Genomic DNA, 26,077 nt, shown 5'->3' on the forward strand with positions numbered 1-26,077 from the left:
CTGTGGCCAAAGCCATAATTCTTGTAAAATTATGTGTTTGTTGTGCCAGTTTTATATTTTCAAATATGCATGAAACTGAATGAAAAATGATTAGATAAAAGATGTTTTTTCAGGCCTTCTGTGAAATGATCTCACGTATCCCCTTGTTATACCTGTATCTTGGAGGACTATTCTGATGCAAGGTAAAGTTTGGCCCTGACATTAGTGTACAGAATGGTGTGCAACCCTTCACAGTGGACCATCATGCTGAGCCACAGTTTGTTTTCTCTTAACGGAGTCACATGCTTCCCCAGGTGGCACTAGCGATGAAGAATCCGCCAGCCAATGCAGGAGACAGAACAGATGCAGATTCGATCCCTCGGTCAGGAAGATCCCCCTGGAGAAGGGAATGGCAACCCACTCCAGTGTTCTCACCTGTAAAATCCCATGGACAGTGGAGCCTGGCGGGCTACAGTCCAGAGGGTCGCAAAGAGTTGGACACAACTGAGCGACAGGGTGCACACATGCCTCCAGTAGCTGTTGGATGGTCACAGCAGCCTTTGCGCTTCTACCTGTGCGTGCTAAATCCTTCAGTCGTGTTTGACTGTTTGTAGCCCGCCAAGCTCCTCTGTTCATGGGACTCTCCAGGCAAGCACAGCAGAGTGAGTTTCCATGTCCTCTTCCAGGGGACCTTCCCAACCCAGGGATGGAACCTGAGTTTTTGTCTCCTGCACTGGCAGGCGAGTTCTTTCTCACTAGTGCCACCTGGGAAGCCCTATCATAGAGCTCCCAGATCCCTGCCACCTAGAATGGTGTTCTGTAATTTCACTTTAGCCCCTATACACTCTGTGCTGTTGAATTAAACTATTTCAAGACACACCAGGTCGCAACCTTCTTTAGTGGTTTGGCCAGAATGCTTTGAATGTAATTCTCTGTCCAGAGAAGCAGGAGCTCAAGAGACAAGACAAGTAACTACCTATTTACAAAACCAAGAAAAGGCAAGAAGTCAAGAATAATCTAAGGACTAACCAAATTAGAGATGATTTAACTCAAATCACACAAAAAAATCATGGGAGTTATGAATACATCTGATCAGTGGTTCTCACCTTGGTTGGACATTGGGATTTTTCCAAAGCTTCCCTGGTGATTGTAATGTGAAGCTGGGTTAAGGACCACTGCTTTAGATTCACAACTGGTTACTGGACCTCTTTGCAACAGGATCCCACAGGAGGGCAGAAGGTATACTTTTAGGTCTAAGGAGCTCAGATGGATGGCCTTTGAGAGGAATGTGCATATTTTTGAGTGTGAAGAAATGTACTGGTGTGACTTGGCTAGAAAATGGCTCCAGTTGAATAGATGGACACTCCCAGCTCATCTGCAATGGCAGAACTATGTGCTTTATGAGTAACCAGTTCTCCTCACTCTCTCCTAACCCCAACCCTTTGTTGTTGTTCAGTCACTAAGTTGTGTCTGACTCGTTGTGACCCCATGGGCTGTAGCCTGCCATTCTCTTCTGTCCATGGGATTTCCCAGGCAAGAATGCTGGACTGGGTAGCCATTTCCTTCTCCAGGGGATCTTCCCGACCCAGGGATCGAACGCAATTCTTCTGCATTGGCAGGTGGATTCTCTACCACTGGGTCACCAGGGAAGCCAACCCTAACCCCTACCCTAACCCTAACCAGAACAGTTAGTTGATAAATGACAGACAATCTTCACACATTCTTAGCTGAAAACTGCATGGAGCAGGTGCTATGCAGTTTTTTTTTTAACATGGAGATCAGTGCTTTCTAAGCTTGGGTTTGTGTACTGCACTCCTAGATAAGGCCAATTAGCTTGAGGAGGTGCCAGGAAATTCTCAGAAGAGTTCTTGGAGGGCTTCTCTGGTGGTCTAGGGGTTAAGAATCCCGCTGCCAATGCAGGGGAGGTGGCTTTGAGCCCTCGTGTGGGAAGTTTCCACATGCCCAGGAGCAACTAAGCCCTTCAACCACAATTACTAAGCCCATGTTCCTAGAGCCTGTGCTCCACAACAGAGAAGCTACCATAATGAGAAGCCTGTGCACCACAATGAGGAGTAGCCCCTGCTCTCTTCAACTGGAGAAAGACCATATGCAGCAACAAAGACCTTGTGCAAAAATAAAAAAATAAAATTCTTGCTCATGAAAAGTGTCTAAAACAAATAATATTTCATAGCTCCAAAATGTGTGGGACTCAGTGGTGCTTGAGTATTTACGTCATATACCTGTCTTAAATCCAAGTGGTTTAAGACACATCCACCCACCTGAAATGCTACCTCATCCATTCAAAAACCAAGTGCTGATTACTTAATGTTTGTAGTAGCAAAAGAAGACATCAGTGGATTCAACTCACAGCCAAGCAGAAACTTAATTTTAAAAATGCTCTATTTTTTATCAGACAGGAAAATGTGGCTCTCTTTATTCTTGACAAAATGATGGCTTTACGTCTTTCTGTGTTTCAGTTTATATCAACTTCAGTGCAAACAGTAATTTGTAAAACACAACTGTACTGAAAACCTTCCTTAGTTTTAAAACCACAGTGCATTAAAATTTTTCTTTTTTTGCCCTGGAAGAGCTGAGGGGACAAGTAGATTCCCGTAGAACACAAAAATATAGGCAAAATTTTTAGTGACTTATCCTATTTGGATTACAACCTGCATTTTCCCATTAGCCAAATTCCTTGTTGATTTCCAATGGGACAGAAACGAACAAAAAGTGTGTTTCTTTCCTGAAGAGTTGAATTTAACCTCATCTAAGGTCTAGCATGGTCGTTGGCACAGATGACATATCATATAAAATCAAACATACATACATACATGCATGCACATACATACACATGCGCATATACATATACCCCCGAACACTACCTATATATACATTCTTGTATAATACAGGAGTCATTGACAAAAATGCCAATTATTTCCTGTACCATGGACTCTCTGAACAAGTCATAGACCCTATTAGATAGAGTAATTAGCTAAAGGCTTTGAAAATCTCCTTAGTGGCAAGCATACTAGGAATTTTAATGAAATGTAATTACCACACGTGGGCCACAGTCATTTTAGTGTTCTATATCATGACAATTTTTATGGCTGAGCAATAAAACCTGGAAATAGCAGCAACTCAAATGGTCATCTTACTTGGAGAGTTTATAGATGGAGGTGGAGAAAGAGAATTTTTAAAGGAATAGCTCTGAAACCTGCTGCAGGTCATTTACATGCTCCTGGAAATGAGATGGTTTTCCACTGTAGAAGAGCTGCTGGAATCAGATGAGAGCCTGAGATCAGGTAAGGCTAATGGGACCTGAAGTAAGTGCCCCTCCTGAAATACAGATGTCACACTGCCTTGCTTTTATCTAAGCTCTTGGACTTTTTTGGTAACTCGGTTAATGGCCAAATCCAGTTTTCTCCATCTTCTCCAACCAATTATGCCTGCAAATTCCTTTCCTGCTTTCTGGGACAACATCAATTCAACCCTCCTCCTCCTCCCTCTCCGATGTCTTAGTCTGTGTTGATAATACATTCATTCCACAAATACTTCCACACATCTACCATGTGCAAGGTGCTCGATAAAACTATTTCAATAATTCCAAAATTATTATTATTTCATGTGAGCCTTTCCAACTATGCCAAAACTTGGGATGAAGGGGATGGACCAAGTCTCATGCATGAATCATTCCCTGAGTTTAACTCAGCATTTAATCACTCTGTTCAGTAACTGTGTCTAAGTGTTTTGGATGGATTATATTGGGTTGACCAAAAATCTTATGGAAAAAAGTGAATTAACTTTTTGCTAAGCCAATATATAACTAAAGGTAAGTCACACCTGAGGAAGAAGAGAAGGTTGGCTCTTTTGGTTCAAAGAGTCATGTGTGCAGCTGTTTGGGTGGAATCCAATATAAGGGGAGATGTCACATTATCATCACCTATTAAACTCTTACTTGATACCAGGTACTGGTCTAGGGTGTTTTATATAAAAATTTATTCATTTAATTTCCACAATAACCTAAAGTGCTATGCTGTGCTTATTCTCATCCAACTTTTTGCGATCCCATGGACTGTAGCCCACCAGGCTGCTCTGTCCATGGGGAGTCTCCAGGCTAGAATACTGGAGTGGTTTGCCATACCAGGAGATCTTCCAGGGGATCTTCCTGACTCAGGGATCGAACCCAGGTTTTCCACATTGCAGGCAGATTCTTTATCATCTGAGTCACCAGGGAAGCCCAAGAATACTGGAGTGGGTAGCCTATTCGTTTTCCAGGGGAACTTCCTAACCTAGGAATTGAACCATGGTCTCCTGCATTGCAAGCAGATTCTTTACCAGCTGAGCTACCTGGGAAGCCCAATCTAAAGTACTACCATAATTCATTTATTAGAGTAGGACTTTGTAGCACTGAATATCACCTATCTTCTGCCTGGGACCTGGGAATGGCATTTCATACGCATATTGATGTGACTGAGTGGAAAAATCTGGACTTTCAAGCTAGAAAAGCCCGATTTGAATATATTAAATTTATCACATTGCTATAGGATGGGTGGCAAGTCAGTTACACCATCTAAATTTTTATAGGGTCATAAGCAGTAGAGGTAACTCATAGGAAGAACTCAGCAAAGCTAGTTGCTATTATTATTATTATTTTTGCACACACACACTTTATTATTTACAGAAATTTACCTAATGGAAGCTTTATGAGAGGTAGTCATTTTTAATGGGGATAAGTATTGGGTTAGGGATCTGAGGACCTCAATTTTAATTTTCTTTTGCTGCTAACTCTACGGCCTAGAGCAAACTGAAGCATCTCTTTGTTCTTCCAGATTCTACATCTGGTAAAATAACACTTATTCCTCCTGGCTTCAAGGATCTGTCATGAGAATACATTGTTGACCATTTTTGGAGTTCTGAAGAAAAGATGCACTACAGGAATCTGAGGCAGAACTATTATAACTGACCTTTAACAATGCCTACCCAGTCCTTGGGCAAGTCTCTGTTCCCTGGTTGTAAGCTGTCTTAAATATAGTAATTAGTGTTTAGTGGGAAGGTTGCAAGCTTCAAATCACACAGATCTTGTTTTGAACAGACTTGTCACCCTTCTAACTGTGCAAATTTGGTCAAGTAACTATCCCATTTAAACCTCATATTTACAATGGGCATAATATCTATTTTTAGAAGAGTTTTCAGGTGAAAAAATGTCCCATGTAAAATGTTTAGGACAGTGACTTCCCTGGCAGCTCAGCGGCTATCTTGCACTTCCAATGCAAGAGGTGTGAGTTCAATCCCTGGTGGGAGAACTATTAATAAGATGCCGTACGTCATGAGTTGTGACCAAAAAAAAAAATGTTTAGCATAGTATTAGATGATGATAGAACTCTGGTTACTTCCCTTTCCTGAAGTAACCACTTGAGGATCATTATAGTTTCTACATTTTGGATTGTATGTATTTCTCAGATTGATTAAGAATGCCCTGTAAACTTATTCAGTAAGTGTTGTCTTACTAAGTATTTAGTAAGACACTTGGTCGTATCTGACTCTGCAATGCCATGGACTGTAGCCTCTGTCCATGGGATTTTCCAGGCAAGAGTACTGGGGTGGATTGCCATTCCCTTCTCCAGGGGATCTTCCTGACCCAGGGATTGAACCTGGGTCTCCCGAAATGCAAGCAGATTCTTTACCATCTGAGCCACCAGGGATGAGTATAAATAATCTTATTTATACCACTTGTACCCATTTTCATGAGTAAGAAAAAAAAATTGGTGACAACTTTTTCGAAGGTATACTGCAATGAAAGCTTAATTTTATACACATATATGCACATGCATTAGTTCTCTGTTATTATACTTCCTATTACATGGATTTGGCTCTAATGCAGGTCAGATTATATTCTCTGAGATGTAACAATGATGTAGTAATTTTCTAATAACCTGGTTATCTGTTAACCCAGTGCCGACATCATGGGAAGCAGTTACCTGCATGAGCACCTGTATTTAGAATTTTCACCTGGGGTTATTGTTGTTCAGTTGCTAAGTTGTGTCTGACTCTTTGTGACCCCATGAACTGCAGGACACCAGGCTTCCCTGTTCTTCACTATCTTCTTGAGTTTGCTCAAACTCATGTAGGATGAACGTAGGCAAATGGGTAAAAGTGGTCAAAATACAAAAATTTACAGTTATAAAATAACCTAATGTATAGCATGGTAACTACAGTTAATAACAGCCTAGTACATATTTGAAAGTTGCTAAGAGAGTACATTTAACAAGTTCTCAGTACAAGAAAAACAAATTTTAACCGTGGGGTGATGGATGGTAACTAGACTAATTGTGGTGATAACTTTACAATATATACAAATATTGAATCATTAAATTGTACACCTGATACTAATACAATGGTATATATCAATTATACTTGAATTAAAAAAAGAATTTTCATCTCAACACTGAGGAATATGGCCATATAAACATCCTCGTTCAAATTGCTACTAGCTCAAGTTATTTTCAGACTTTCTCATAAACATGAAATAGAGTTATCTGTGCTGAAGATATTTATCTCCTGCTTTCTCTGAGATGGGGTGAAACAGGATGGGGCAGGGGTTGGAGGTGGGAGGGAAAACCAGAAAAAAGAGAAAGTGTTTCCTCCTTTAGATTTTAATGTGAATAACCATTTATAAAAGTCACTGTTGGAATGCTGGAAGAAGTATGGTTCTTGCAAACGAGGGAAAATAAAATTGGTGAACTGACCTTGGCTAACAATCAATAGCTAGTATTCGTTGAGTGCTTGCTACGTGCTGGGGACTCCTGCGGATACATTTAACTCCTACAGTCTTTTGCAGCAACCCCTGGAGGCAAGTACTATTTTATGCCCATGTCACAGATGAAGAAACTGAGGCAGAGTTAGGTTAAGTAAAGTGCCTGCAGTCACATACTAAGCGAACAGCTTGGATGCAATCCTGGTTGACGAGGACATTGAGACAAAAGGGGAGTGGTTTGGGGCAGAGTGTGAGGCTGCCGATAGGTTGAGGGAATGACACTTGGGAAGGCAGAGGTGACAACTAACACGCAGGAGAGAATGTTATGCTTGAGACACACAAACACTATTATGCATGAAACAGACAACTAATGAGAATCTGAAAAGACCCTGATGCTGGGAAGGATTGAAGGCAGGAGGAGAAGGGAACAGAGGGTGAGATGGTTGGATGGCATCACTGACTCAGTGGACATGAGTTTGAGCAAGCTCCGGGAGATGGTGAAGGGAAACCTGGAGTGCTGCAGTCCATGGGGTCACAAAGGGCTGGACACGACTCAGCAACGGAACAACAACATAGCTGATTCACTTTGCTGAACAGCAGAAACTAACACAATATTGTAAAGCAACTATATTCCAATAAAACTTAGTAAGAAAAAGGAGAAACAGAGAGACAGAGGGAAGAGGGGAACCTGACCAGGGTGGGCACAGTGGGAAATGAGAGAGTATGAATTAAATAAGCTGGGATCACATGCAGTTGATGGGAAAAGCGTATGTCCTCAAAGTTTGTTTCTGAGTTGTTTGGAGCATTACTAAAGATGGTTTAACATTTAACCCTGCGATTTGTGTTCTGAAAAATGCAAAGAAGCCAAGCACCTAGGGAAACGCCCAGCCATTCAGCCTCATCCTTCAGTGTAGGCTGAAGCGCGCAGGAGACTAGCCTTCCATACTGAGGTTAGTTGAGACTCTCCCTGTTGAGACGAGAGTTGAGCCAGAGGCTGGCATCTGGAGGCTCTGTATTTCTGGCTGATTTCTCTGGAGCCCAGAGAGCCAGGGCTAGGGGAGGTGGGGAGTGGATGGCTACAAGCCATGCTGTGATCTTCACCAGGGCTCAGCGGGTTTCTGGAAACAGGCGGTCCATTTCTGGCACACTAACAATTCTAGCCAGACCTTCCTGGCAAATGCCTTTTTATTCCTGCTCTGCAGCTGGTCACAAAGGGTCAGAAGGACCTCTAGTCAGAGGGATGATTTTTGGATGACAGCACAGATCCTGGCACTAAACCAGGTTACACTCAACAGGCTACATTTTAATTTTCTTTGCCTGATGCTGAGGTCTTTTCAGAATTTTAACAGATCTTTGATTTTGTATTGACACAGCAGTAGAAAGGCAAATTAAATTACAAAGATGCTGGAATTCAATGATTTAACAAAAGGACATGCCATTTGCTGCATAAAAAGAAAACAAGTTGCTTTTTTCCTCTTAAAGGACAGAGAATATATGTATAAAATGTACTTCAAAATGGAATGCCCAGGGAACTTCTCTTTTATGTAACTCCTATTTAAGAAATCAATATCTATACCTAGAAGAGGAACAAAAAATGACCACCCTCCTCCAGCATGACTGGTTTCCAGTCTTGGCTGGTCAAAGGAATCACCCAGGAGCTTGAAAAAACAAAACAAAACACTGCCACCTGGGCCCCATCCTCAGGGCTTCTGATTTAATGTGTCTGGGTTGAGATTTGAACATGGGCATTTCCAAAGCTGCTTAAGTGATTCTAATCTGAGGTCATGGTTGAGAGTTGCTACCCTAGACGCCGTGAGGGATTCATGGAGGCAAATGCCACTGACAATATCAAGCAGAAAATCTACTGTCTTACATTTTTGCAGAGGCAGGACGCTCTGGGGAAGAAACGATTTGAACATGAAGTGAAGAGACGCAGGTTTTGACATTGGGTTGGTGGCTTAAGTTTTCTGGATCTAAATTTCCTTATTAGGAAAAGGATACCATCCGATGAGAAGATTTCTAAGCCTACTTACAACTTTGGCATTCTTAGATTCTAGGTCTGTGGTTTGTAATGCTGTTAAAAAACACACATGCCTTGACCATCCCTGCAGACATGTTCATCTGCTTGGTCTGGGGCCAGGCTGGACATTGGCATTTACAAAAGCTCCTCAGGTGATACTGATGTGCAGAAGAACTGAGCATCACCGATCTATGTTCTCCATTGAACCAACTTCAGATGAAGTTGAGCTTGTGTACATGATTGTGTGCATGCATGCGTGTGTGTGTGTGTGTGTGTGTGTGTGTAGTGTGTACATAAATATGCTTGGGGGTGTCATGCCAGCTGAGAGAGTGATGGGAACTCACACTCAGCCTTGTATTAATTCAGAAACATGGAAGTAATGCGAACACATATGTCCATGCTGTCTTAATTAGTCCCTGCTGGTTGTTTAGTTCACATGATGGAGAAGTGATGCCAAATGTCTGGGATTCTGGCCCAATTTTGTTCCCTATTGGCTTCATAGGAATGAAAACAACAGGTAAGATGGCCTGGAACAATAATAATGCCCAGCATCCAACACTCATACACTACTTTAAAGCTCACCTAGAACTTTACATACATCATGGCACTTTATCCTCCCAAGACACAGGTCAATTTTCTTTCCAGAGACAGAACATCCAAGACACAGGAGAAACCGTCTTCTGAAAGAACATACAACTGAAAGGGAGTGGATGCCAATATTCTAACCCAAACTTCTGGACTTCACATTGCTCCTTCTTTTATTTACTCCACTTCCTGAATCCACATTGACTGTACCAAACCATCCTTAGGAGACCAGATGTGGGGTCTGTTGGAGGAGTGGGGGGAAGGCACTATCTTTTTTGGGGATTAGCAGTGAAAAGAATCAGGCTAATGGTACTGATTTTTTCTCTACGCTCCATGGAGAGTCAAACCAAGGGTGTTCCCTTGGAAGGAAGGCAACTAACCTTGGTGAGAGGAAGAAAAGCAGGGCACAGGCCAGGTGTAAAACCCATATCAAGGAAAGAAAACCCAAGCAAGTCAGTTCAAGAGTTGGCTGTCATCTTGATCCTGAACAGTCTCATTATTCTGGACTTTTTCTTCCCTTCTAAAAGTCAATGATATAGTAAATAAAAAGATAATCTTCAGGGACTTCTCTAGTGGTTCAGTGGTTAAGAATCTGCCTTCCAATGCAGGGGACATGGGTTTGATCCCTGGTCAGGGAGCTAAGATCCTACAACCTCAGAGCGACAAAGCCTGCATGCCACAACTACTAAACCCTTGCACCACAACTGCAGAGTCCGTGGCCACAGAAAGATCCTGCCTGGCACAATGGAGATCTCATATGTTGAAACTAAGATCCAAAGCAACCAAATAAATAAACAAAATATAACTTTATTTAATATCATAAATAAATGATAATAAATGAAAATTTATCATTTTTTTAAAAAAAGGTAATCTTCAAAGTAGAGCCAAAAAGAAAGAGCAAAAAACCAACATACAAAGATTCTATAGAATATAACCAAGCAATAACTGCCTTGAAGAGGCTCAAAAATTTCTCAAAGTTCTCAGCTTCTAAAGGCATGGTTTGCCACTACCTATAGAAAGAAATCACCATTGTGTCAAGTCTAATTCTTTGCCCATTAATTCAAGCACTTCTCAAAGAGTTCATTGCTAATGTTCTCTTATGTGAAAGTGAAAGTATTAGTCACTCTGCTGCTAAGTCACTTTAGTCGTGTTCGACTCTGTGTGACCCCATAGACGGCAGCCCACCAGGTTCCCCCGTCCTTGGGATTCTCCAGGCAAGAACACTGGAGTGGGTTGCCATTTCCTTCTCCAATGCATGGAAGTGAAAAGTGAAAGTGAAGTCGCTCAGTCGTGTCCAACTCTGCGCGACCCCATGGACTGCAGCCTACCAGGCTCCTCCGCCCATGGGATTTTCCAGGCAAGAGTACTGGAGTGGGGCGCCATTAGTCACTCAGTTGTGTCCAACTCTTTGCGAGCCCATGGAACCTGCCAGGCTCCTCTGTCCATGGGATTCTTCAGGCAAGAATACTGGAGAGGGTTGCCATTTCCTTTTCCAGGGAATCGTTTTGACTCAGGGATTGAACCCAAGTCTCCTGCACTGCAGGCAGATTCTTTACCATCTGAGCCATGTGATAGAAACCAAATTCAGAGTGACTAACAAAATGAAACAACAGAGGAAAATTCCAGGGAGCCACACATGAAAGCATTTCATGGGGGCAAAACGCATTTAGGAAACTATAAAAAAAGGCAAAGTGAAGTTTTTAACATAGTTGGCATTCAGCATATGAGTGAAGAGCTGGGGCCAGTAATCTAGTTTATGCTGTGTTTGCCCTTGAGGACACAAATTAAAATTTCAGCATGAGCCATATAGAGAGGTTTGTAAAAGTGTATACTGAAAGGTAGGCCATGAACCTTATCTTCAAAGGGTTATAAGTCTCTCCACTTAGCTGAAATAGCAACCAGATCACTAATGTGCATGAGATATATTTAACACTGAACATTTCCACCTCCTGAATAGAAGTAAAATTAGTCTATTGAGGCTGCCTCATAAAAATCGTTTTAGAGCTACAAAACAATTCTGAGGTTTCAGTCATAATACTACTTGGAGCTTCCACAAGAAGGATTTGGAGACTTCAAATTAAAATATAATGAATAGGTCTAAGCTTCTCCACTAAACACTTGAAAATTAAGGCTTAGCAGAGCGCTATGAAGGCTTGGTTTTATCCCTTAATTCAATAGCCCTCCCTCCTCACCTTTTTCCACTTCAAAGGGATTCCTGTGTACGAAAAGACACAAGGAAATACAGAGCGGATGAGGGTCAAGTAGTTTATAATGAACATCTATTCAATATAGTTAGATGCCATATAAAAAGCGTATAAGAAACAAAGCCATTTTAATAATAACTGGGCTACTCATTTTATGTATCTGATACCTTGAACTGGTGTTGGCTAGTTGTGTGACTATCCAGAGGTCAGATTAAAAAAAAGAAAGAAAAGACAGAATTGAACTTCTCTTCCTCTTGTTAAAAATTTACCTGGAAGGCACAAAGTGGCCCGAGTTTTGGAATCAGACAATTTATGGATTCCCAGATTGTAAGATGAAAATGACTATGCCTCTCTAGACAAGGGTGATGATTAAATTGAGCTAATGTGTATAAAACACTGCATACAGTGCCTTATAGATTGGGAGTTTGGGATTGACATGTACACACTGCTATGTATAAAATGTCTTTCCATAAAAAAATAAAAGATGTGTTAAGCTCAGAATATTAAAAAAAGGCAAAAGCTCAATAAATGCTATTTTTCTTTCCCCCAATTCTGTTCTAAGTTGCAATGACTTAGGCAGAAATTTAGTCCCTCTCATTGTGACATAGTGTATTTCTCCCAGCTAGCATAGATTTCAAGCAAGAGTACTTAAATTAGTTTGTGTTCCTATGTTCTCGGTTTCCTTAAAAACAGGTCTGTGTAGTGGGAGACTTTAATACCCCACTCACACCTATGGATAAATCAACTAAACAGAAAACTAACATGGAAACACAAACTTTAAATGATACAATAGACCAGTTAGACCTAATTGATATCTATAGGACATTTCACCCCAAAACAATGAATTTCATCTTTTTCTCAAGTGCACTTGGAACCTTCTCCAGGATAGATCACATCTTGGGTCATAAATCTAGCCTTGGTAAATTCAAAAAAATTGAAATCATTCCAAGCATCTTTTCTGACCACAATGCAATAACATTAGATGTCAATTACAGGAGAAAAACTATTAAAAATTCCAACATATGGAGGCTGAACAACACACTGCTAAATAACCAACAAATGACAGAAGAAATCAAAACAGAAATCAAAATATGCATAGAAATGAATGAAAATGAAAACACAACAACCCAAAACCTATGGGACACTGTATAAGCAGTACAAAGGGGAAGGTTCATAGCAATACAGGCTTACCTCAGGAAACAAGAAAAAAGTCAAATTAACCTAACTCTACACCTAAAGCAACTTGAAAAGGAAGAAATGAAGAACCCCAGGGTTAGTAGAAGGAAAGAAATCTTAAAAATTAGGACAGAAATAAGTGCAAAAGAAACAAAAGAGACCATAGCAAAAATCAACAAAGCCAAAAGCTGGTTCTTTGATACGATAAATAAAATTGACAAACCATTACCCAGACTCATCAACAAACAAAGGGAGAAAAATCAAATCAACAAAATTAGAAATGAAAATGGAGAGATCACAACAGGCAACACAGAAATACAAAGGATCATAAGAGACTACTATCAGCAATGCCAATAAAATGGACAACGTGGAAGAAATGAACAAATTCTTAGAAAAGTACAACTTTCCAAAACTGAACCAGGAAGAAATGGAAGCACAGAAATTGAAACTGTAATCAGAAATTTTCCAGCAAACAAAAGCCCAGGACCAGACGGCTTCACAACTGAGTTCTACCAAAAATTTAGAGAAAAGCTAACACCTATCCTACTCAAACTCTTTCAGAAAATTGTAGAGGAAGGTAAACTTCCAAACTCATTCTATAAGGCCACCATCACCCTAATACCAAAACCTGACAAAGATGCCACAAAAAGAAAACTACAGGCCAATATCACTGATGAACATGGATGCAAAAATCCTTAACAAAATTCTAGCAATCCGAATCTAACAACATATTAAAAAAATCATACATCATGAACAAGTGGGCTTTATCCCAGGGATGCAAGGATTCTTCAATATCCGCAAATCAATCAACGTAATACACCGCATTAACAAATTGAAAAATAAAAACCATGTGATTATCTCAATAGATGCAGAGAAAGCCTTTGACAAAATTCAGCATCCATTTATGATAAAAACCCTCCAGAAAGCAGGAATAGAGGGAACATACCTCAACATAATAAAAGCCATATATGACAAACCCACAGCAAACCCATTATCCTCAATGGTGAAAAATTGAAAGCATTTCCCCTAGAGTCAGAAACAAGACAAAGGTGCCCACTCTCACCACTACTATTCAACATAGTTTTGGAAGTAGTGGCCACAGCAATGAGAGCAGAAAAAGAAATAAAAGGAATCCAGATTGGAAAAGAAGTAAAACTCTCACTGTTTGCAGATGACATGATCCTATACATAGAAAATCCTAAAGACTCCACCAGAAAATTACTAGAGCTAATCAATGAATATAGTAAAGTTGCAGGATATAAAATCAACACACACAGAAATCCCTTGCATTTCTATACACTAACGATGAGAAAACAGAAAGAGAATTAAGGAAACAATTTCATTCACCATTGGAACAAAAAGAGTAAAATACTTAGGAATATATACACCTAAAGAAAAAAAAGACCTATATATAGAAAACTATAAAACAATGGTGAAAGAAATCAAAGAGGACACAAATAGATGGAGAAATTTACCGTGTTCATGGATCGGAAGAATCAATACAGTGAAAATGAGTATGCTACCCAAAGCAATCTATAGATTCAATGCAATCCCTATCAAGCTACCAACGGTATTTTTCACAGACCTAGAACAAATAATTTCACAGTTTGTATGGAAATACAAAAAACCTCAAATAGCCAAAACTTGAGAAAGAATAATAGAACTGGAGGAATCAACCTGCCTGACTTCAGTCTCTACTAGAAAGCCACAGTCATCAAGACAGTATGGTACTGGCACAAGACAGAAATACAGATCATTGGAACAAAATAGAAAGCCCAGAGATAAATCCACACACCTATGGACATCTTATCTTTGACAAAGGAGGCAAGAATATACAATGGGGAAAAGACAATCTCTTTAACAAGTGGTGCTGGGAAAACTGGTCAACCACTTGTAAAAGAATGAAACTAGAACACTTCTTAATACCATACACAAAAATAAACTCAAAATGGAGTAAAGATCTAAATGTAAGACAAGAAACTATAAAACTTGTGGAGGAAAACATAGGCAAAACACTCTCCGACATAAACCACAGCAGGATCCTCTATGACCCACCTCCCAGAATGTTGGAAATAAAAGCGAAAATAAACAAATGGGACCTAATTAAAATTAAAAGCTTTCACACAACAAAGCAAACTATAAGCGAGGTGAAAAGACAGCCTTCAGAATGGGAGAAAATAATAGCAAATGAAGCAACTGACAAAGAATTAATCTCAAAAATATACAAGCAACTCCTGCAGCTCAATTCCAGAAAAATAAATGACCCAATCAAAAAATGGGCCAAAGAACTAAATAGACATTTCTCCAAAGAAGACATACAGATGGCTAACAAACACATGAAAAGATGCTCAACATCACTCATTATCAGAGAAATGCAAATCAAAACCACAATGAGGTACCATTTCATGCCAGTCAGAATGGCTGTGATCCAAAAGTCTACAAGCAATAAATGCTGGAGAGGGTGTGGAGAAAAGGGAACCCTCTTACACTGTTGGTGGGAATGCAAACTAGTACAGCCACTATGGAGGACAGTGTGGAGATTCCTTAAAAAACTGGAAATAGAACTGCCTTATGACCCAGCAATCCCACTGCTGGGCATACACACCGAGGAAACCAGAATTGAAAGAGACACGTGTACCCCAATGTTCATCACAGCACTGTTTATAATAGCCAGGACATGGAAGCAACCTATGTGTCCATCAGCAGAAGAATGGATAAGAAAGCTGTGATACATATTCACAATGGAATATTACTCAGCCATTAAAAAGAATAAATTTGAATCAGCTCTAATGAGGTGGATGAAACGAGCCTATTACACAGAGTGAAGTAAGTCAGAAAAAAAAACATCAATACAGTATACTAACGCATATATATGGAATTTAGAAAGATGGTAACAATAACTCTGTATGCGAGACAGCAAAAGAGACACAGATGTATAGAACAGTCTTCTGGACCCTGTGGGAGAGGGCGAGGGTGGGATGGTTTGGGAGAATGGCATTGAAACACGTATATTATCATATGTGAAACGAATCACCAGTCCAGGTTTGATGCATGACACAGGGTGCTTGGGGCTGGTGCACTGGGATGACCCAGAGGGATAAGAGGGGGAGGGAGGTGTGAGGGGGGTTCAGGATGGGGAACACGTGTACACCCATGGCAGATTCATGTCAATGTATGGCAAAACCAATACAATATTGTAAAGTAATTAGCCTCCAATTAAAATAAATAAATTAATATTTTTTAAAAAAGGAAAGAAAAAAAATACACAGAAATTGAAATATCCCACCCCCCCTCCAAAAAAAAGTCAAAAAACAGATCTGTGTTAATTCACCGCACGGTAATTTTTTAGTTCTTATTGGTAACAGTTGGTGTTCTGGGTAGCCCTGAGTTCTCTACTTAATATTCTATAAATGAAGACGAGTGAGTCAAATGAAATATTTGATGTCAGTAACTTTGTGAGCACAGGTAGAAACAATAAATAGAATAGAAATAGACAATAAAACAATAAATAGAATATGCTTTCCCTTTTCATTCCTCAACCTTGGTCACAGACTCTGTCCTTCTCTCTGGGCTAGATGACATCTGATCTTACTCCAGGGTGTGGAAACCCAATCATGGCTTTTGGGGTGGTTTGCTGTCCAGAGGCTCAGTATCTGCCCCAGATCTTGATTAAGCTATCTCTTGACATGTCCTGATGACCAGTTAAGAGGGGTGGGGTTTTCTCCTTAGACGCAGTCTCTGAACTTTCTAACACAGGACTATCCATTTCCTAAGTCTGATATCTTCAACTGATGTTGGCTAACTAGGTGGATATCTAGAAATTTCACTAGAAGCACCATCTTTTTAAAATGGAGAAAGCCTAAGCAGTGATGAGGAGACCCAGCTGGGAACAGTCAGACATTGCTCAGTCAGTGGAAAGGGGTTACGGTGAGCACTCCATGATGGCTATGAAAAGGTTACTTAAATATAAATGTACATTATCTGACATGTTGCAAGTCTTTACATTAGAAATGGAGAAGCAAATGAGTGATGGTGCAGAAATGCTGAATCACTCACCTGCCCGGGCTGTTCACAGGCTGTCTGGTACCTGGCTTGCTGGCACAGTTCTTTGACCCTCTCATATTTAGGCAAGTGATTAGACTGTTGGATATTCTTGTTTGATTCCTCTTTCTTACGTAGAAATTTCCTTTGACAGAAAAAGAAAAGCTTATGTGAGAAGTGATCTGAAATGACTTTCACTGTGACCTGCCTGTCTTATTTTTTCTTCCCTGTCACATGACTCCACACTCTCCGAAAAGCACTAAATAGTTATCCAGTCTCTACCCACAGGAGCCCAACCTTTCATGAGTCCTTTGGGAAAATTACAGCCTGGGAATTATGAAGATGGGAGATTAGAGAAGGAAAATCACTTTCTTCAAAATCTTCATTTCAAACCTTTGGGCATAAACATTCAGCTTTATAGGCTCAAAGTTCATTTTTGTTAAAAAGCAATGATAGAAATGTTTTTCTCTTGCCTAGGGTAAGCATTGAGAAAAACAAAGACAATGAACATTACAAATAGAAAGGAGAAACCCAGAAATGACTCTGGAACAGTTATTAATACAATCTCATCTATTTGTCTATTCAAAACTAGGAAAGGCACATATGGAAAAGAAGTGGAAGGGCATCAGGCAGAACCTGGGAGGGATAATTGAGAAAGTCAATTAACCGGTCCACTTAGGAACTGAGGTGGACACATGCCGTGGGAATCCACAGCCTCATAAAGACTGTGGTCCCATCTTTGCAATTCTGACTCAGCCATCGTTATTCTGCTGGCCAGAAGAGGATAAGTCTTATGACTAGGTTTACGAAATCCACACGCTTAGTAAACCAAAATAAGGGGGAAAACATTCCCAGCAGGGAGAGCTGCCCACAAAGACTCGTTCCCAGAAGTACCCCAGGAACCAATAATTACCCTCTTTCCACGAGGAATGTATCACGCCAAATTTTGACCTTCTTGTTTGTTCGAAACCTGGAAGCAAAGTAATAATATTTACTGTTGGCATTGGGAAACTTTTCCAAACAGATCTGTGCTAACAGTTTATTTAAAGCAACACCCCTCGCTTCCCGCAGACCAGGACAGCATCTCCATCAGCACGCCACTCACAAACAGCCAAGGAGGTGCTCAGTTCAAGGTGATCCCCGGGGGCGGAAGGTATTTTGCCTCCACTTCTGCTGGCTGCTGGCTGGCTCTGGGAGCTGGTGTGCTCGGGGCTGGCTGAGGGGAAGGAAACTGACGCACCTGTTACCTGGCTTTTCCTGGTCCAGAAGTTTGAGTACAGACTTGCCGTCTATGTCAGGAGGCGCATCGAGCCCCGCGATGTCCAAGATGGTAGGGGCCAGGTCAATGTTTAGAACGATCTGTGGGACTCTGTAAAGGGACAAGATGGTCATGGCTGGGACCCAGCACCAGTGGAGGGCCTCACTAGGGCTTTTTTTTCCCCATCCCAGTACTCCCTGGCCTTCACTGCTTCACAGCCTCTCATCTGGTTGCCTAGGAATGGTGGGAGGTGCCTGAGTGCTCAGCCACCTGGACCAAGAGAAAGACTGACTGTCACAGGGGTCAGGTTGGAGACAGGCTTGTCCGCCTGCGCTCTGGCCACACCTCAGACAAACTGTGGCCTGATGTTTGGCTTTTGTAGGCTGTGCATTTTTTTCTGAAACCTGAGAGTCCATCACTTCTCTGTTGAACTAGGGATTTGAAATCAATCTTCTGAAAAAGGACACAAGGTTTTTATACTTGAATTCAATGCATGCTGCCTAACCTTTCAAACATAAAGCCTTCCAACTCTAGATCCCACGCTTCCCCAGGAGTTTCCAGTGGTCTGGAGAGAGACAAGGCATGTGTGCACATGACCCCTGTGCACGTGTCGTCTAGTCGTGTCCAATTCTTTGTGACCCTGTGGACTGTAGCTCACTGGGCTCCTCTGTCCATGGGATTTTTCTCAGGCAAGAATACTGGAGTGGGTTGCCATTTCCTCTTCCAGGGGACCTTACTGAACCATGGATCGAACCTGTGCTTCCTGTGTCTCCTGCACTGCAGATGGATTCTTCACCTGCTGAGCCATCGGGGAAGCCCGGGAAAGACATAAGAACATTCCCCAAAGAGGCCCTTCTTATTGCCATCACTTCCTCCCCAGCATGCACTGGAATGCAGCAGCAGACAAGCCACGTAGATGAGAGTCAGATTATCTGGCATCTGGGCCCCACTGCTGTAACATCCAGGATGGGGGAACTCTGAGAGAGGCGTGAGCACCCTGTCTGTGCAGCTTCTTCATTGCGAAATCAGGGGTCCAGACTGGATGCTCTTGAAGGGTCATCCCAGGTTTTGAATTCTACTTGCATTCTTTTCTTTCACTCTTTCCGTAACTGTTTCATGTAAAGGACTTCATTTTACACTACACATTCTGATGTGCTTGGCAGGGCATACGAAACCCATTTATGATGGGAATACTGACATGCAAAGGGATGCAGTGACTTAAGATGGCAGAAATGGAATTTCAGTCCTTCAGGCTTCTTTTCTTAAAATTCATTTAAAGTTCATTTAAATACATTTTAATTAAATAAAATGTATCTAAAATTATTTAAACTTTAAAGTTCTTAACATTTAATTTTCTTTAAAAATTCTTCAGTAATTTTTAAAAAAAGCAACCAAGAGGATGGCACTGGTTATCATTTTAAAAAAAGATTCAAAGAGGGTAAGGATGACATACCTAAAATCACACTCTACGTCTGTGTTCACAGTCTCATGGATTCTGGTCGGTTTGAGAGAGTTAATCATTAATACAGTTATTTTTCCTTTCTCTTGAAAGAGTAGACATTAGTTAATTTAGCATGCGGCAGGGCTAGGGGAGGGGTGGGGCAGGCGGGAGGTTTTGTCTTCTAAATTATGAACCTACACTCACCCTTTTTTGTTTGGACTAAAGGAAACCAGACCCTGGGATTGGTAATTGAATTATCTCAGACGTACACCAGCTATGACAGTTGAATGTTGGAAACAGAGAAATACGTACATGGATCCTGGTTCTACACTTGGCCCACGAATAAAGAAAGGCACACGGATATCAAAGTCATATGGCATGGATTTCCCCTTGACCAGTCCAAACTGCCCGATATGGTAACCGTGGTCGGCGGTATAGATGATGTAAGTGTTCTCCAGCTCACCCGTTTCCACAAGCATATTATATAGCTGAAACACAGCACAGACCTCAGTCAGAAACAACTGTGATGGTGTAAGATGGCAATAGTGCCGCCATGATCCCCCTCAAATCTTCTTTCCCATTATTTTTAGAAGGCAAGAGTTGCTTTAATAGGGCTGACAAACATGTATGTTTATACACATTTTTCAAGTTGCTTGCAATCCTGGAGGGAAAAAGTCCAGTAATACAGTTGATTCTTATATAATACATAACTTTTCTTAATATGGCTTAGTTTTGCCTATTTGAATAAAACACACACACACACACAAAACAACCTCTACCATCAAACTTTAAGGTTTTACTTTGAAAAATCCATTTTAAAGCAAATTTGACTATCATCCCTCATATTTAGTTATCAAAGATTAAAAACAGGCTACCTCTGAGCCTGATTCAGTTACATCCAGCCTTTAGGAACGTCTTGTTTGGTTTATGTTATGTTTTAAAATTCAGGAAATTTCAAATAGAATTTTTGTATTTCTGGCTTCTTTTAAAAGTCAGAAGACTTAATACTGGATCCATATTTTCACATGACCAAAATTAGTTGAAGCTGAGTAGTTGTTCCCTGCTTTGTATGAGGGAGTTTAGATTTGACTTCACCATGATCCTCACCATGCCCCCATCGCCTTATACTCGATCTGCTTTAGCTGTCTAAACTATTTGCTTAATCCCTGAAGGTATTTGTGGTGATAACCCTTGATTTATGATGTTATGATTTGTATATCTCCTTTTTGCTACTGGCTCCACAAGAACCAAGCCTAGAAAGAGAATAAGATGGGGGGGGGGGGATGATGAGTTCACAGAATACCCAGCCCCCACACTCTCTCAAAATGAAAAACAACTACTACAAAAGCAGGGTTAGCAAGAATGCATCTACACAAGGGGAGCTGGACCAAAACCCATCCCTGGGGCAGGCTCATGGGCTTACCCTTTCCACAGAATCATCCACTGACATCAAAGTTTGAAGCCGTTTGCGATGTAGAACGTTTGTGAATTCCATGTGGATGGGCAGCATGGGTCCTGTGTACTGCATAATCCAGTGTTTGTCCATATTGGGCGCATAGTTATAACTAGGAGTTCTGCAAATATCCAGAAAGGAGTCTTACTATATATGCTTTTTATTCATTTAGAGAAATATTTCATGTTAAACGTTGTGAAATAACCATTTAGGAAAGACTTCAGACACAGCTAAATAATTTTTCTCTCTGGTATATCTCTGTGTTTGTAAAGCGATTTCAAGTCTGCACCACCCCAGACCACATGAGTTCTCTGAAGGTGTATGGGTTCAAACTTATAAAACCAAGATTGGCAGTGAAAATCTAATTAGCGCAAGTTCATTTAGGTTTATTGAATAAAATGTGTAAAAATACCTTGAGATGATTGTGGTCAGGTTACAAATTTACAGATAAAACTCAGCAATGTAGAAGGGAGTGTTCCCATGGTGATGTTAACTCATAAAATTTTACTGCTAATTAGGCTATTAAATATAGTCACTAATATGTTACGTGCAATGATGAAGAATCATAATTTCAACACATTTTATCTCTAGAATTTACTAGGGTATTATATTGATTACTTACATATCCCACATATAGGTATCATCAATTTATTGGATTTGCTGGAATTACAAGCAAGTCTACTACAATATACATGTTTATCAGTAAAGCTGTTCATTATAGACAAATCAATATAGGTGCAGGCATAATTTTTGCTAACTATAGGGAAGTGAGTCCTATTGTTCTAAGACAGGTGGTTCAAGCCTATATTTAATCTATAGAGATCTAAGTGGTGCCCATACTTCCCTTTGGGGACCCATAAAGTACATCACCTTCTCTTTGAAGTCTTCCTCAACTCCCTGGATCATAAGATGCTGCCACTTCACACTCCCAAAGAACATATCTATGCCAGAATATATCTATGCTTTTCACACTGAGAATTGTTTTTCATTTGACCTCTCCATCAGAGTATATTATGTGTTTGAACTTTCTCCTTAGCTGATAAGCCTACAAAAGTCAGTCACTCAGTCATATCTGACTCTTTGAGACGCTATGGACTGTAGCCTACCAGACTCTTCTGTCCACAGAATTCTCCAAGCAAAAATACTGGAGTGGGTTGCCATTTCCTTTTCCTGGGGATCTTCCCAATTCAGGGATTGAACCTGGGTCTCTTGCGTTGCAAACAGATTCTTTACTGTCTGAGCCACCAGAGAAGCCTATAAACATTGTTTAATAGTGAAAACTCGGTATTTACCATGGGTCAGGGACTGTGTTAAGTGTTTTGTTCACATCTACTCATTTAATTAGCTCAGCTCTTCTGGGAAATAGGCTTATCATTCCCATTTCACAGGTGAGAAAACTGAGGCTTAGTAAAGCTAACTTTCTCAGGTTAACAAAAGTAGCAGGGAATCGAACCAGGACTTGGTTCCAAAGCTCATTTGCTTTAACAAAATGAAGGGAAAGTAAAATGACAGGGGCTTCCTGCATCTAAAGTTGCTCTTTGTGTGAACCACAACTGTGCAAATAGCCAGTCTCTCAGAACAAGAGACAGTCTAGGCTGATAGAGGAATCTGATTACTGCTCTCTGTTCTGGAGAGACGCCTATCAGTGAAAGACGGTGGATAATGATGACTGCAGGAGATCCTGTGACATTGTTTACATCATAAAACTAGAGAAACAGTCAATCACTGTGAGCTGGTGAGTCCAGAAGCCTCGACCATGTTCCATTTGTTCCATCATGGAGCTAATTTCCTATCGAGGAAACTTGGAGTTTCTGAGCTGCGTGACTGTGCAGAAGAACATGCGGCTCTATATATGCCACCTGCTACTATACATTTTCTTCCACCAGTGGATTTGCAGCGCTTCTCTTTTAGTAGTTGAAAATGCTGTTTTGGTCTTCCTGTGCAGAAAGTTACCCTAATGATCTGTATGGATGCTGGCTGATTAACGAATGCCAATTTAACACTGAGCACAGGAGAAACTGTCCCTAAAAGTGTACAAGTTATGCTGAGAGGTGTCAGTCAACTTCCTTTTAAAGAGACATATTTGTAGGGTAGGTAAATGTAGTTCAATTTGCTCACCTGCAAATGGGGATAAGAGCTTCTCATAAAAATCTGTTTTGAGGAACAACAAATCTGACTAGGGACTTCCCTGGTGGTCTAGTGGTTAAGACTTGGTGCTTCCGATGCAGTGGGCGTGGGTTCGATCCCTGGTTGGGGAACTAAGATCCTATATGCTGCATGGTGCGGAGAAAAAAAAAATACTCAGCCTCTCACCCTCTAAAACCTCTAAACCTATCTGTCTATCTATCTATCATCTATCTCTTTAAAGTGCCCAGAACAAAGAAGTACCTGAGTTTTCTACATGAGCCAATAAACAAATGTATTCTATATAAGGATCTGGGTGGGAAAAAAATCCGTGACATTAAATAAACAAATTTTTAGATATCACTTGCCATTCTTTATCAGAGAAACTGTCAGCATGAACTTTCCTCTGCTTACCAAGCAGACAACTCATGAACTGAATGGTCCCATTTTTGGTCTGAAAGGTCTTCGTATCTCGGATTGCACCACAGACCAAATGAGCCCTTGTATTTCAGAAGCCTGGGCAGTAGGAAAGGACTTAAGCCAGGGTTTCTTATTCTTAACGCAGCGTGTAACCTTACAAACAAGATTAGAGGAAGAGAGCGAAGAGGAGGAGGAGAGAAGGGGGAGCTTCTAAATCCCAGAGGAAAGAGATTTTCACCGTTGGGGGGAGTTTGAGGTCAGAGAAATAGAGCAAGCTGGTCACGAAAGGTCCTTCACCACTTACTGATACGTGCTCTGAAAAAGAATATGGCTATAAAAGATTACACGGGCTTTCTTCATAATACCTCACCAGCCTCCTCTTACTGCCTTTGATGTTGGTGTGCCTTAATTTAAAAATAAATCTAGTTGACTTTTTTTTTTAACCACAAAACCTCAAACACAAATAAAAATTACAATAGGGAGCCGAGAAGCAGGCTCATAGTGGGTAAATTGTATCTTCCACCGGTTACCTTCTAGTGCTTGGCACAGCTCCATCCACCTCGCCCTGAGGAACAGGGAAGCTCACAGCAAATTACAAGCCTCAAATTGGACTCCCAGATTTACAGAATGACATATGTTCAGTCTGGCTTTTATTAAAAGGGAGAGTTTGGGTCTATTGTCAAAATTGTCTGTCCCCCATCCCATTTTTTTCCTTTTCTCTTAATTTCTGAATGTGGGAGATGACCACTCCCCCTCCAGCTCTGGGGACAAGATCCCAGGTGGGGTCTCAGCAGGAGGCGGGGGATAACCATTTGCCTTTTAGGGGAAGACAGGCTGCCACTGCTTCCCACAGAATAGCAGCTGTTCAAGGGGCCTGCAGGTGGAAGGTCGGGGGTTGCTGGAATTGACAGTTGTTGAAAATTGATCTTTTGCCAAAGACCTGGGTGCCTCCCGCTGGTGTCTGCCAAATTCCTGGAAGATGCATTCTTCTGTCCCTCTGCCCCGTGATAATGAAGGCTTGCTGCCCTAACTAAGAATCAGCTTACAGTGATTCAGACGGAGCTGGGAGCTGTTGGCTGAAAACGCGAGACACAGAGAAGCAGGTGACAGTTTTAGGGAACGCTGGAAAACCACATATCTGATTGTTCCAGAATATTCTGGAATCAGACCTGAATTCTCAGCCCAGGATTGTTGCTTACTAGTGTGTGATCTGGAGCAACTTTTTTTTTTTCTCTTTAAGTCTGTGTTCCCACATATCTCTAATGGGAGCAAGAACTTCAAAGAGTTCTTGTGAGGCTTCACAGAGGATTCAGAAGACAAAACCTGGGGCCACTCATACCCATACTTATAGGAAGCTGGAAGAGAGCTTATCATGTCACAGCTCACTGACGGCTGAGGCAGCCCAGAGAGGGCAGGGCCTCTTACTGTAGTTCGTTATTCAGTTGCTAAGTCACGTCCGACTTTTTGTGATCCCATGGACTGCAGCACTTTAGGCTTCCCTGTCCTTCAATATTTCCTGGAGTTTGCTCAAACTCATGTCCATTGAGTCGATAATGCCATCCAACCATCTTATCCTCTGTTGCCCCCTTCTCTGCCTGCCTTCAATCTTTCCCAACCTCAGGGTCTTTTCCAATGAGATGGCTTTTCGCATCAGGTGGACAAAGTATTGGAGCTTCAGCTTTAGCATCAGTCCTTCCAATGAACATTTAGGGTTAATTTCCTTTAAGAGTGACTAGTTTGATCTCTTTGCTGTCCAAGGGACTCTCAAGAGTCTTCACCAGCACCACAATTCAGAAGCAACAATTTTTCAGCACTCAACCTTTTTTATGGTCCAACTCTCACATCCATACATGACTACTGGAAAAACCACAGCTTTGACTAGATGGACCTTTGTCAGCAATGTGATGTCTCTTCTTAATACGCTGTCTAGGTTTGTTATAGCTTTCTTTCCAAGGAGCAAGTGTTTTTTAATTTCATGGCTGCAGTCACCATCCACAGTGATTTTGAAGCCCAAGAAAATAAAATACTCCCATTTTACAAATGAGACAGTAAAGCATATGGAGGTGGCTCAGCAAGAACAGGTTGGGAACCCTGCTCCTTTCATGATGTCACACTGAACTGTCCTCTCCAACAAGCATCTCAAACTCCCATCGTTAAAAAGAAAAGTGATCCATACATTTCTTCTATCAAAAGTAAGTCCTGGGACTTCCCTGGTGGTCCAGTGGTTAAGAATCCATTTTGCAATGCAGGGGATGACTCAGGTTTGATCCCTGGTAGGGGAACTAAGATCGCATACGCTGCTGAGCAACTAAGCCCACGTGCCACAACTGGAGAGTCCATGCACCGCACAAAGATACCATGTGCCACAACTAAGACCTGATAGAGCCACAGAAATAAATATTTAAAAACTAAGTCCTAAAGTTCTTAGCTTTTATCCTGCTTATCCTGATTTAAAATATTAGCTGCTTCTGTTTTCCATTCAGATGCCTCCCACCAGCTGCTGTGTTCCTATGTTTGCTGCAAATACAGAATCAAGTCTGACCCTCCACAGCACCCTGGAGACATATTCGAAAAGGTAGAGAACGCTGACTCTTTGCTTGAAAATGGAGAGGACAAAGGATC

At 41.1% G+C, this 26,077-nt stretch overlaps 1 protein-coding gene across 2 annotated transcripts in view; it reads right to left on the reverse strand.

The window, feature by feature from the left end:
• SULF1 (sulfatase 1) overlaps positions 1-26,077 on the reverse strand; it is a 192,387-nt gene that overhangs the window by 27,432 nt on the left and 138,878 nt on the right. For both annotated transcript variants that reach the window (XM_018058433.1, XM_005689044.3), the window contains exons 8-12: positions 20,882-21,032; positions 19,771-19,946; positions 18,000-18,128; positions 17,673-17,729; positions 16,775-16,904 (exon numbers count right to left, since the gene is read on the reverse strand). In XM_018058433.1, the coding sequence (XP_017913922.1) occupies positions 16,775-16,904; positions 17,673-17,729; positions 18,000-18,128; positions 19,771-19,946; positions 20,882-21,032 (643 nt within the window). The remainder of the gene's footprint in view (positions 1-16,774; positions 16,905-17,672; positions 17,730-17,999; positions 18,129-19,770; positions 19,947-20,881; positions 21,033-26,077) is intronic.

Source organism: Capra hircus, chromosome 14 (assembly GCF_001704415.2).
Source record: "Capra hircus breed San Clemente chromosome 14, ASM170441v1, whole genome shotgun sequence".
NCBI lineage: Eukaryota > Metazoa > Chordata > Mammalia > Artiodactyla > Bovidae > Capra > Capra hircus.